The 14,231-nt window shown below is 43.7% G+C and overlaps 1 protein-coding gene across 2 annotated transcripts in view; it reads left to right on the top strand.

Annotated features, from left to right (window-relative positions):
• Nucleotides 1-14,231, top strand: part of prkd3 (protein kinase D3) — a 384,937-nt gene that overhangs the window by 241,171 nt on the left and 129,535 nt on the right. For both annotated transcript variants that reach the window (XM_063055570.1, XM_063055569.1), the window contains exon 5: nt 12,757-12,908. In XM_063055570.1, the coding sequence (XP_062911640.1) occupies nt 12,757-12,908 (152 nt within the window). The remainder of the gene's footprint in view (nt 1-12,756; nt 12,909-14,231) is intronic.

Raw genomic sequence — 14,231 nt, 5'->3', positions numbered from 1 at the left:
TTGTTTCTTCTCTTATCAGTAGAAATGGTTCCACCGGGCCGAGTAACTAAGCCACATGTGAGGCCCGGAGCTGGACTTGGCTGTCTGAGGCTATTTGAGACGCACACCATTGGGAGCATTTAAGTGTTAATTGGAGCTTATCCCACTACCCCCACCCGGCCATAACAATCTTCAGGAACCTTGATCAAATAATTCAGTACAAATCAGACGTCGAACAATTCAGTGTCTTGATAACACTGGCAAATGTGTTTTGTGGTCAAGTCACTGAGATGTCGGCAGGCAGATTTCCAATCTGTGTCCTCAATATCTGGACACTGACCACTATCAGGATCGTGTTTCTGAGTAGCTTGGTACAAATTTTACCTTTGATTTTATACAGTCAAATATCCATGATTATTTGCATCAGCACAAATGCTTTATTAATGACACTGCCTAGTTTCTAAGTCCTCTACAAAGTCATTGCACCCCTTATTAAAACTTGCAAAGAAATTTGGAATCTCAAGTCAACTTGGCAAGACTGAACACCAGTGGACCTTGGAACAGTTTGGCCATCTAAGTCTTGAAGTCTATCCCACCACTGTTCATCACCAAAAACTAGCTTAATGCTGCCTCTGTAAGTTCTCCAGCAACATTGATGTGGGCTGGCAGATCACTGGGGAAGTGCAAGGGGAACTGCAATGATGTCTTCTGGAGCAGGTAGCCAAGAACATGTCAGGCTCACAACTCCCCCCAAAAGCAGCCTAATTATTGATCTTTCTGTTTGCATAGGGGATTAGTGTCATTTTATAATAAAGCACTTTTAAACCTATCAAAGCTTAAAATCATTATCACAGTGTATTTAATACAATCATAACCAAATTGTCTTCAGCCGTGTCAGTGGCCCATGCTTTCTATGCAGCCTCCAAATCTGCGATGCCCCTGGTGGTCTCCGTGTTGTGAATGAAGAAACCGCATTGGTATAGTGACAGTGGATTGTCAATATAAATGATGATAAAGGGAAGGCTGGCAGTGTCTGTTTTTGCACTGGACTGAGAAGGATAATTTATCAGATGCTCTGTGGAAAATAGTTGGATCGTTGTAACTCGAAGAGCAATTTGTAACAGCGTGGGTTCGTTGTCGGTGTGTCTCTTTGTTAATGTTAGCACTTCTTAAAATCGATATGTGAACTCTCATAAATTCTTCCATGTGGCAGGTTGATGCTCCATGGTCAGAATTAGTATCTGTTGAACTCCCCATTTGTTTGTGTGCTTGGTTATCTGCTCCAGAAGACACAAGTTCCCTTGTGCTGTCCCCAGTGGTCTGTCCGCCCACATCACTGAAGCTCTTCTGAATCTTTCATTTTGTTCCAAAATTTGCAGATTCCCCAGACGGGTGGACTTGATGGGTAGACGTTTGCTGACTGTATCTATTTAAATTGAATTGTGTAGCAGCATCAGAGTCAGGTTTAATATCACTGGCATATGTTGTGAAGCTGTTTCTGAAATGTGGAGCATTTGTGCTCGGGTTCCTGTACCTCCCCCTCGATGGTAGCGATGAGAAGAGGGCATGGCCTGGGTGATGGATAGTGTCTTTTTGTGGCATGGTCTTTTGAAGGTATCCTTGAAACTGGAGGAGACTGCTGCTGTGGAGCTAGCTGAGTTTACAACTTTCAGCAGCTTTTTCCAATCTGTGCAGTGGCCCCTGATGCAGCCAGTTAAACTACTCTCCACGGTACATCTGTAATAATTTGCTAGAGTCTTTGATGACATACCAAGTATCTTCAAACTCCTAATGAAATATAACTGCTGTCATGCCTTCCTCGTAATTGCATCAATGTGTTAGGCCCAGGATAGATCTGGTGCACTGGAAATATAGGGGTGATGATCACGCAACTTAGCTTGTAATGCATTTTCCATGTGCTATTACCCCATTTGAAAATTTTACCAGCAATGTGGCAACAGTAAATGAGGAAAATACTTGAAAACCTCTGTTTTTAAATGCAGTCTCCTCAGGTTATAAGGTAACGCGTGATCTTGTGCCTGACTCAGTATCTGGTGCCCCCTAGTGGCCAAATATTCTGAGAGGCAGGAGCACTCTTGCACTTGGTCTGAAGATAAAGGTCTTCCACCTTGCTTTGGTGCAGACATAATTGAGTTTTTGTGTTGCTGTTTACCCAGCCACAGTGTTTCCATTTGATTTGGCCCGTGCTGTGGTACATTTGAGGTTTGTATCCATATCAAATCTGCTCTGCATGTGTTGGGACACTGCTTCAACATTGCAAACAAAAGTCAAATAGAACTCCTTGGCACTCATTCAGTTTCAGCAATGCAGGTGCCAACAAGGAGCCGCCCACCACTTAGTTTATGGTGTTTCGCCTCTTTGTGATTTTTCGATGATGCCACGTGGATGCAGTCGTTACTGGGTCGAATTGCACAGAGCCTGGTGAGAGGTTACATATGTGGAGCAGTGTTTAATTTCAAGGTGTTGATGCTCAACTATTAAGACTGGAGATCTAAGCTGTTAGGAAATCTTCAAAATCTTATGTGTGTGTATATATATATATGTGTGTGTGTGTGTGTGTGTGTATATATGTGTGTGTATAAATATATATGTGTGTGTGTGTGTACATATATATGTGTGTGTATAAATATATATATGTGTGTGTGTGTGTGTGTGTGTGTGTGTGTGTTACACCTCTCCTGTCCATGAGAAATTCTCATCCTTACTTTTATAATGTCAGTTGTTAATGTAAGCTTGTCTAAATATTAACATACTCATCTTGCCAGTGCAGGTTCTACGGCTCCACTATTTATGGAGGAGTGTTATTACAATACGGAAAGTAATATGCTCCTGTGATTATACTTGTTAAGCTAAAAGCAGATAATCTAAATCTTTTCATGAACGTAGTGAGTGACATTAAAGTTTCCAGTAAGATGGTGGTGGGTTTAGACGCAGCGGCCTCTCCTGGGCCAACCAAAGCTGTTTTTATCTTTTAAAAACTTCTTATTTTACAATTGCAAGTCAGTGCTGGACGTTAAGCGCTTCCAAGTACTGCAAGTCTATCCCGTCAGTGAGCTGCTCGTTGGCGGAGGAGCTGGACTTTGTGCAAACGGTATTGCTGTCTGCTGGACAACATTGGGGGCAGTGTACTATGGCACCCATTGTGGATGGGAGGCTGGCCCTCCTGTCAGTGCTGCCCTCCAGTGTTCAATTAGTGGAACAACAAGCTGGATTGCATACTTTCATCTGTGGAATGTGGAGGAATGCTTGTTGTTGCCCATGACACCCATGCACCATCAATTTACAGGACATGGACTATATTTTTTTTTGTGTGACTGTTTACTTGCTCTCTTGTATGTGCTGAAGGAGTGGTGTCTCAGAAAGGCAGCGTCCATTATTAAGGACCTCCAGTACACAGGGCATGCCCTTCTCTCACTGTTACCATCAAGTAGAAGATACAGAAGCCTGAAGGCACACACTCAGTGATTCAGGAACAGCTTCTTCCCCTCTGCCATCCTAGTCCTAAATGGACATTGAACCCTTGGACACTACCTCACTGTTTTTTAACATATAGTATTTCTGTTTTTGTAAGATTTTTAATCTATTCAACATATGTATACTGTAATTGATTTACTAATTTATTTATTATTATTTATTTTTCTATGTTATGTATTGCATTGAACTGCTGCTGCTAAGTTAACAAATCAGAATCAGGTTTATTATCACCGGCATGTGATGTGAAATTTATTAACTTAGCAGCAGCAGTTCAACGCAATACATAATCTAGCAGAGAAAAAAAAGTGGTGAAGAAAGCTTTTGGTATGCTGGCCTTTATAAATCAGAGCATTGAGTATAGGAGTTGGGATGTAATGTTGAAATTGTACAAGGCTTGTACAATTGTACAAGTAAATCAATTACATATATTGAATAGATTAAAAATATGTAAAAACAGAAATACTGTATATTTTTTAAAGAAGTGAGGAAGTGACACCAAGTGACTTGAAGCTGCTCACTCTCTCCACTTCTGATCCCTCTATGAGGATTGGTGTGTGCTTCTTCGTCTTACCCTTCCTGAAGTCCACAATCAGCTCTTTCGTCATTTCATGTTACGTGCCAGTGATAATAAACCTGATTCTGATTTTGTGGTGTATGACTGTTGGTTCAGTGTTTTGCACCTTGGTGCTGAAGTAATGCTGTTTGGCTTGGCTGTTTTCATGGGTGTTCATGTATGGTTGAATGACAATTAAACTTGAACTTGAACTTAAAATGCTAATTAATGAAGTTTGGCCAGGTGGATTCAGAATTGGCTTGCCTGCAGAAGGCAGAGGGTGGTGGTGGAGGGAGTACATTCAGATTGGAGGATTGTGACTAGTGGTGCCCCACAAGGATCTGTTCTGGGACCTCTACTTTTCGTGATTTTTATTAACGACCTGGATGTGGGGGTAGAAGGGTGGGTTGGCAAGTTTGCAGACGACACAAAGGTTGATGGTGTTGTAGGTAGTGTAGAGGTTTGTCAAAGATTGCAGAGAGACATTGATAGGATGCAGAAGTGGGCTGAGAAGTGGCAGATGGAGTTCAACCCGGAGAAGTGTGAGGTGGTACACTTTGGAAGGACAAACTCCAAGGCAGAGTACAAAGTAAATGGCAGGATACTTGGTAGTGTGGAGGAGCAAAGGGATCTGGAGGTACATGTCCACAGATCCCTGAAAGTTGCCTCACAGGTAGATAGGGTAGTTAAGAAAGCTTATGGGGTGTTAGCTTTCATAAGTCGAGGGATAGAGTTTAAGAGTCGCGATGTAATGATGCAGCTCTATAAAACTCTGGTTAGGCCACACTTGGAGTACTGTGTCCAGTTCTGGTCACCTCACTATAGGAAGGATGTGGAAGCATTGGAAAGGGTACAGAGGAGATTTACCAGGATGCTGCCTGGTTTAGAAAGTATGCATTATGATCAGAGATTAAGAGAGCTAGGGCTTTGCTCTTTGGAGAGAAGGAGGATGAGAGGAGACATGATAGAGGTATACAAGATAATAAGAGGAATAGATCTATCTATGAGTGGATAGCCAGCGCCTCTTCCCCAGGGCACCACTGCTCAATACAAGAGGACATGGCTTTAAGGTAAGGGGTGGGAAGTTCAAGGGGGATATTAGAGGAAGGTTTTTTACTCAGAGAGTGGTTGGTGCGTGGAATACATTGCCTGAGTCAGTGGTGGAGGCAGATACACTAGTGAAGTTTAAGAGACTACTAGACAGGTATATGGAGGAACCTAAGGTGAGGGCTTATATGGGAGGCAGGGTTTGAGGGTCGGCACAACATTGTGGGCCGAAGGGCCTGCACTGTGCTGTACTATTCTATGTTCTATATTCTATGATATCTAGATGCCTTGATTTTCCTACCATGATCCCTGAAACTCAACTGCTTTGTTTATTTTGTAAACATGTACTGTATGAGAAGAGTATAAGTAATGTAAGAAAACTTGACCTGAGTTATCGGGAAAGGTTGAACAGGTTCGAACTTTATTCCCTAGAGTGAGGGAGAATGAGAGGAGATTTGATGGGGGTATAGATAGGGTAAATGTAAGCAGTCTTTTTCCACTGAGGTTAGTTGAGGCTGGAACTCGGGGTCATAGGTTAAGGGTGAAAGGTGAACAGTTTAAGAGGAACATGAGGGGGAACTTCTTCAGTTAGTGGGTGGTGAGTTGTTGAACGAGCTGCCAGCACAAGTGATGGATTCGGGTTCAATTTTTCAGCATTTCAGAGAAGTTTGACTGATGGGCCAAACAGTCCGTTTGTCTGACTCAGCGTGCAGTACCTGGAAACGTGCAGTGTAACGCATTGGTTGTGACAAAACAAATCAGCAAGAACTCTGCAGGCAACTTGCAAGCATCGTGGTGCTTCCTGCGCCAGCATACCGTACCCCTCAACTCACAAGTACTAACTGTGTGTCTTCGGAATGTGGGAGGAAACCGGAGCGCCCAGGGGAAACCCACAGGGTCACAGGAAGAATTCTGTCTTCATATTCACCAATGTTAATTTCTTTTGGAAACAGTAGGAGAATGATATTAATATTCACAGAATGGATGCATCTAATTGAATACAATAAAATTTAGCTAATCAGAGTGTTGGTAGCCTGTTAAATCCAGAGCATAAACCTCTAAATAATTAAAACAGCTCTGTGAACTCTTAAATATGCAGCACATCTGGTTTTAAGTTCACAGTGGCTTCGCAGTTGGTGCTACAGAGACTTGTGTTTGACCCTGATCTCTGGAAATGCCTGTGTGGATTTTCCCGTCAGTGCTCATGGGCTCCTCTATGACACAAAGTGAGGTTGATTGAGAGGTTAATTGGGCACTGTATGTAGGTATGAAAGACAGATGAGGGTAAAGATTAACTTTATTTGTCACATGTACATGAAACATTGGTGGTGTAAACATCCTTCCAAGTTGTATTACTGCATGGTATCGAAACTGCACTGTAGCAGACCGGAAGGCTCCACAACGGGTAATAGAAGTTGCCCAAAATGCATTACCGGCGCCAACCAACTTAACATCGTGAAAGATCCCACCCACCCTGCTCATGGACCGTTTGTCCCACTCCCATGAGGGAATTGTATTGAATTGACTTCATTTCTTACATTCTTCACATACATGAGAAAAATCTTTACGTTTGCATCTCTGTCTGAATGTGCAATGTGCAATCGTAGTAATTTATAATAAATAGAACAGTCAATGTAACATAGAAATGCATTCAAATCAGCATGAGTTAATCAGTCTGATGGCCTGGTGGAAGAAGCTGTCCTGGAGCCTGTTGGTCCTGGCTTTTATGCTGCAGTACCGTTTCCCAGATGGTTGCAGCTGGAATAGACCGTGGTTGGGGTGACTCAGGTCCCCAATGATCCTACAGGCCCTTTATACACACCTGTCTTTGTAACTGTCCTGAATCATAGGAAGTTCACAACTACAGATGCGCTGGGCTGTCCACACCACTCTCTGCAGAGTCCTGCGATTAAGGGAGGTACAGTTCCCGTACCAGGCAGTGATGCAGCCAGTCGGGATGCTCTCAATTGTACCTCTGTAGAAAGTTCTTAAGATTTGGGGGCCCATACTAAATTTCCTCAAATGTCTGAGATGAAAGAGGCGCCATTGTGCCTTTTCATCACACATCTGGTGTGTACAGACCACGTGAGGTCTTTGGTGATGTGGATGCCGAGGAACTTAAAGCCTCTCAACTCCAGGTCCATTGATGTCAATAGGGGTTAGCCTGTCTCCATTCCTCCTGTAGGCCCCAACCAGCTTCTTTCTTTGCGACATTGAGGGAGAGGTTGTTTTCTTGATACCACCGTGTCAGGGTGATGACTTCTTCCCTGTAAGCCACCTCGTTATTTTTTGCGATAAGGCCAATCAATGTAGTGTCATCGGCAAATTTAATTAGCAGATTGGAGCTGTGATTGGTGACACAGTCATGGGTATACAGGGAGTAAAGGAGAGGACTTAGTACACAGCCCTGAGGGGCACTTATATTGAGAGTCAGAGGGGTGGAGGTGACGGAGCCCACTCTTACCACCTGCCAGCGATCTGACAGGATCCAGCTGCACAAGGCATGGTCAAGGCTGAGGTCTCTTGAGCTTCCTGTCGAGCCTGGATGGATTTATGGTGTTGAATGCTGAACTGTAGTTCAAGAACAGCATTCTCACATAAGCATCCTTCTCCAGATGTGTATGGAAGCTGTGTAGAGCAGTGACTAATGCATTGTCTGTCAATTGGTTGTGTCTGTAGGTGAACTGTCAGGGGTTCAGTTTGGGTGGTAGCAAGCTGCAGATGTAGTCCTTGCCCAACCTCTCTTAGCATTTGCTTATTATTGAGGTGAGAGCGACAAGACGCCAGTCGTTCAGGCATGTTACCTTGGTCTCTTTTGGTACAGGGACAATGGTGGATGTTTTGAAGCAGGAGGGCACTCTACACTGGGAGAGGGAGAGACTAAAAATGTCAGTAAACACACCTGCCAGTTGTGCTACGCACAGCCTGAGTACCCGCCCTAGGATGCTGTCTGGTCCCGCAGCCTTGCGACTGTCTACCTGTTGGAAACATCTGTGTACCTCAGCCTCAGGGATGACCAGGTTGCAAATTGTAGCGGTGGCTTTCCTCGGAGGCTCAGAGTTAGCGACATTGAACCAAGCTTAAAAGCGATTGAGCTCATCTGGGAGAGAGGACGCGATGTTGGCGACACCACTACGTTTGTCTTCGAAGACCGCGATGGTATGCAGCCCTTGCCACAAGTCACATGTGCATTTCGTAGTGAATCCTGAATCAATCTTATCCCTGTATTGTTGTTTCGCAGCCTTGATAGCTTTGCATAGATCGCAGCTACTTTCCTTGAGCTCTAGCTGATTACCGGCAGCGTAAGCTCGATGTCGTGCAGTAAGTGCTGCTTGCATGGAACTATTGACCCAGGGTTTCTGGTTTGGGAAGACCCTGACCAACTTTTTGGGGACAACATCGTTGATGCACTTCCGGATGAAGCACGTGACTCCATCAGTGAACTTGGAGACATCCCCAACATGGAAGACATTCCAGTCAACATTATCGAAGCAGTCCTGCAGCATGGAGGCCGATCGGTCAGACTTACAGTGGACGATTTTTACTATGGCTGCCTCTTGCTTCAGCTTCTGTAATTTAATAAGAAACTAAATTTAAAAGGGAAACAAAAATATTTAAAAAAAACAGAAAGAAAAGCAATTGGCCATTTTAAGTAATCAAATTGAGTCTGAAGAAATCACAATGGCAAGGAGACTTCCGATAAATTTCTAAACTTATTATACCAGAAATAAACCATTTTCAATAATTTAAAAATTTAGTTTAAAAGGAAAATAAAAAAGTAAAAAAAAACCAAGGAGAGAAAAAAAAAATAGTAATCAGCCATTTTAAATAATCAAATCGAGTCTGAAGAAGTCGTAATGGCGGGGAGACTTTCAATGAATTCCTGAGCTTCTGTAACAGAGGTGAACCATTTTTTGTCCCCAGCGCTAAGTGTTATTCGAAGATGGGTGGGGTAATGTAGTGAGGGCCTTAGTCCACGATTGTAAAACTCTTTCATTACACCTTTATATTCCGCACGCAGCCTCAAAACTTGAGAAGCATAATTTTCAACAATATGAATGGGATGGCCCTGATAATGCAATTTCCCCCTGCGACGTGCTTCCATAATCAAAAGGTTTTTCACCTGATAGCGATGAAAGCAAAGCATAACTGGCCGTGGCCGGGAGCCCAATTCAGGTTTAGAACGAAATATCTTTATACGGTGGGCTCTGTCTAACTCAGGTAAATTCGGAAGAGAATCTTTCCCAAAAACCTCAGAAAGTAAAGAGGAAAAGAATTCAACAGGAGCTCTGCTTTCGAAAGCCTCTGGCAGACCGAGGATACGTAGATTGTGCCTTCTGCTCCGACCTTTGAGATCAGCTATTTTTGATGATAACTTGGTGTTATTCTCACTCAGATCAGAACAAACGGCTTCCACCTGCTGAACGCGACCTTTTAAATCTCCGGTTTCTAAGTCAAGATGAGAGAGACGAACGGCATGTTCCTCCACTTTGGAATTGATTTGATCCAATTTTGACTCCAACGAACTGAAGGAAGACTTAAATTCAGATATAATCTCTTGGCGGTCCTGGTCCAGAATGGCGATAATATCGACAGAGGAACCGGAGACAGTCGCAGAGACTTCTTTTTTCCCAGCTTTAGAGGGCTTGTAAGCCATTGTAGGACAGACGTATCGCAGGCAGGTAGGAGAACAAAAAAAAAGCAGTCTGGAGTAGAAAAAAGAAGATAAGTGCGGAGGTAAGAAATGAAACGGAGCGACAATTTTAAGCGATTAACCTATCACCATCTTACCGGAAGTCCCCTTGTTTCAGCTTCTGCCTGTACATCGGCAAAAGCAGAATGGAAGAGCGATCTGATTTTCCAAAAGCTAGGCGAAGGAGAGCTTTGTAAGCGTTGTGGAAGGGAGTGTAGGTGTGGTCAAGTGTGTTATCTCCATGAGTGCTCACCTGGATGTGCTGACTAAACTTCAGAGAGACTTTCGTCAGCGCACTCGATCAAAGTCACTGGCGATGATGAAGGCAACCTCTGGTTGTGCAGTCTCCAGCGTGTTGATGGTCTCGTACAGTTCCTTGAGAGCCAGGTCAGTATCAGCCTGTGGCGGAATGTACACTGCTGTGATGATAACAGCCATGAACTCCCTAGGAGCCAGTGGGGTCTGCACAGCAGCACCAGGTATTCCAGGTCTGGGGATCAAAAAAATTTGAGGGCATGCACGTTCCGGGGGTCGCACCAAGCGTTGTTGACCATGAAACACACCCATCCTCATTTACTCTTCCCAGTGAGGTTTTTACACCTGTCCACCTGGAACAGGGAGAGCCCAGAGGGCTCGATAGCGTGGTCCAGTGTCTCCTCGGTCAGCCAGGTCTCCATGAAGCACAAAATTCTACATTCCTTTGTTTCCCGCTGATAGGAGATTCTGGCTGTCAATTCGCACAGCTTGTTGTCCAGCGGCTGAACGTTAACCAGGAGTATGCTAGGGAGTGGCAGCCGATTTGCACGTGGTCTCAACCTCACCAGTCTGCTGGCCCTTTCCCTCACCTCTGGCGCTTCTTCCGAGGTAGTGGCGATGTGGGAGTTGAGTCTCCCGTGGATTGCGCAAGCAAGGGATCCCAGTGTAGGAAAGGCGGCACATAGTGGGCAAACCAATTGTACCAGTTGTACAATTTAACCAATTTCCCTCGGGATCAGTAAAGTTATGACTATGACTGTGCCGTCTTTCCAGTGTTCGGAAGGGTTAGTCTCTCATATCTGATGTGACTTTCAGCTACTTGAACAGAAAATGCTAAGAAAATTGTAGAAATTAAGCTTTGTAGCAGCTGTCAGACAGTTACTTTCACCAAGCCGTAAGGTTGATCGACACCCCCACCCACTAACTCCACCACTACTTTATTATCCCCTGTACAGCCTAGTGTCACTTTATGGGACATACAATCAGTCTAGGTATATAAGCTATCTTATGCATTTATATATTTGTGTTGTTTATCTTTTGTGTGTTGTTTTTATGCTGCATTGGATCCAGAGTAACAATTATTTTGTTCTCCCTTACACTTGTGTACAGGAAATGACATCAAGCAATTCAGAATCTTGAAAAGTATCACTTTTCATCAAGTCAAATCAGTGAGAATTGTGCGGGGCAGCCTGCACGTCTCTTTGCATTTCTGGCACCAACATAACATGCCTATAACTTGTTAAACTTAACCTGTACATCTTTAGAGTGTACTAGGAAACTGGGGCACCCAAAGGAAACCCACATAGTCATGGCGAGAACGTAAAAATCCTTTCAGCAAGTGGTGGGAGTTTTACCCCAATCAGTTTTGTGTGGCAGGGGGATTTGGGGGCCAATGTGTCTGCTCTGTTTTGTTCTGTTTTTCTGCAGGGGAGTGATTTGGGGGTCAACGTGCCTGATCTGGTTTGCTCAGTTTTTGTGCGGGAGGAGGGGTGATCTGGGGTTGATGTGCCTGTTCCAGTTTGGTTCCTCTTTTTTTTTTTGCGGGTAGGTGGGATTTGTGGGTCGATGACCGTGCTGCCTTTCCTTTCTTTCTCTTTCTTGATTTCATGGCTATCTGGAGAATCGAAGAATTTCAGAATTTTGTACTTCGATAATAAATGAATCTTTGATCAGCGATCTCTGGTGCTGTAAAGCGATTGCACTAGCAGCTGTGTGAACCAAAGGGAATTGGTGGTATGTGAGATAATGACTTGTTAGGCAATCAGCGGGAGAACAGAATTGATGAGATTACTCTGAGATCTGGTGCAGATTTGATAGACCAGGTAATCTCCTTTCCTTTGTGGAAATGTGATTCATTTTTAAAAAAGCAAAAACCTGAATATCTAAAAAAAACAGAAATTAGAAATAATCAGCGGATCAGGTCGTTTTATACATAAGCAGAGTTGATATATGAGGCTCTCATCACATGCAGACTCTGTTATGGGAGTTCCCTGTTCAATTTTTTTTCCCCTTGTAAAAATTCTGTCTTATGCTCAAGAATGTGACAGGAACATTATTTACAGTGTAAGACACCCAGTGAAGAATGGTTGGAAGTAGGATCTGATGCTAAAAAGTTCAGAGCATTCAAGTTCTCTGAAGTTGTAACTGTGACCTTAATAGTATGATAGAGCTTCTGTCTGTGAACTGTGCACAGTTAGCGGACTGTGTGGTGCATGACAGTATGTTTATAAACTCAGATTGCGGCGAAGTTGGCCACAAAGGATCTCTGGGCATCTGTTTGGATGATACTGACAGCTCATTTTTAATACATTCTATGCAATGGTTGAAGAGTTTCCAGGCAATCTGCTGGACCATCTGTGCATCAGTATATCTGAAATTGTAGTGCAGTCAGTATGCATTCCAAACCGGGTATGACTGCTTCCAAGATGATCTCAAATCCAATGATTCCAATCAGTTTGGTGTTTGGCCCATCCTGCTATATTCAACTCCCATGAGCACCTGCAAGCCACCCGACCTTCAAGAAAACCTTGACAAAATAACTCTGGCATACATGGTGCCTGAACAAGCTACCTCAATCTTCTGTCCATTGGCACCCCAGCAATATATTGTCGAGGCATGCTCATTCTGAGGTGTTGCAATTTTATCTTGAGGTAACGCAGCTAATTTCATGAACTATATTTTTCATGGATGAACTAACCAGATTTCTTTTCTTCTCTACCCCAAATCTGATCAGGTTGTGGTCTGAATTATCACAAACGATGTGCCTTCAAAATTCCAAACAACTGTAGCGGTGTGAGAAAAAGGCGCCTGTCCAATGTTTCCCTGCCAGGCCTCTCTGTTCCAAGACCTGCGCCAGTGGACTGCACGGGAGTGGTGTCAGAGGAGGTAAGATTGACTGACGCAGAGAGTGTGGTATTTACAATATCAACAGCTTCAAATGTGGAGTAAGATGTGTGAGAAAAAGTTAGCTTGGAGGTATGAATAGAATTCACCAGGAATTTTCAGGCATTGCATGAACGTATGAGGCTGATCTGGGAGCATTACGTTGTAACCTCATGTGACAGTTGTACCCTTCTGTAATCCTGCTTGCCCACAAATTTCTTCAGTAATTTCAGTTAAAGATTTAAAGATTAACTTTATTTAATGTTCCAAGTAAATTTGTTACCCTGAGATTCGTTTTCTAGCGGGCATACACAGTAAATACGAAGAAACATAATAGAATTGACAAACTGCGCACAAGACAAAAAAAAACTGTGCGTAGGACGACAAACTGTGGAAGTACAAAAAGAAAAGAAAGCAACAATAAGTAAGTAAGCAATAAACATGAAGTGAAGAGTCCTTGAAAGTGTGTCCATAGGATGTGGGAACAGTTCAGTTTTGGGTTGAGTGAACTTATCCCCTCAAGAGCCGGATGGCTGAGGGGTAATAAATGTTCCTGAACATGGCACACATACAGTGCAGTGCATCATTTGCATCAAATCAAATGAGCGAGGATTGTGCTAGGGACAGCCCAAAGTGTTGCCATGCTTCCTGCGCCAACACAGCATGCCCACACTTACTAACCGTACACCTTTGGAATGTGTGAGGAAACCGGAGCAACTGCAGGAAACCTGCACGGCCACAGGGAGAACGTACAAACTCCTTACTGACTGTGGTAGGAATCGAAACCCCAGCACTGGCGCTGTAAAGCAATTGCGTCAACGCTGTGCCACCCCTTGTACCGTGAGGAAGCTTCAGATTACTGTCAAGTGAAAGTGGGAGTGCAAGGATTGGTGAGGAGGTTGGTTGTGGGTGGCGATGAAGAATCATCTTCAAAATGTATATAAGTATGTGGGAAGAAGCCGCCCGCTAGGGGAAGTGGTTCAGGAAAGCAGAGCAGGCAAGGTTAGGCTGGAACTGCTTCCCCTGTAAATAACATTCAACAGAATTTAGGTGGGAAAGCAACTGGAAGGTGTTTTTTCGTGATTGGAAGTCCATGACCAAGTGGTACACTGCAGGGATTGGTGATGGGATTCCTACTATTTGTCTTATACAGTATGTTAATAGTTTAGGTCTGGTGATTACAAAAATTGGTAGTGTTGATCGTGAGGAGGGCAGACGCACTCCAGGGTAGTTATGAGTTGAGTTAAGTGGACAGTATAATGGCATACAGAATTTAGTGTGACATGGTGTGCCTTGGGAGGATGAATGAGACTTGACATATAGTAT

The sequence above is a fragment of the Mobula hypostoma genome, chromosome 8, assembly GCF_963921235.1.
Source record: "Mobula hypostoma chromosome 8, sMobHyp1.1, whole genome shotgun sequence".
Lineage (NCBI taxonomy): Eukaryota > Metazoa > Chordata > Chondrichthyes > Myliobatiformes > Myliobatidae > Mobula > Mobula hypostoma.
The sequence above is the reverse complement of the archived record's forward strand: the minus strand, read 5'-3'. Positions and strand labels throughout refer to the sequence as shown.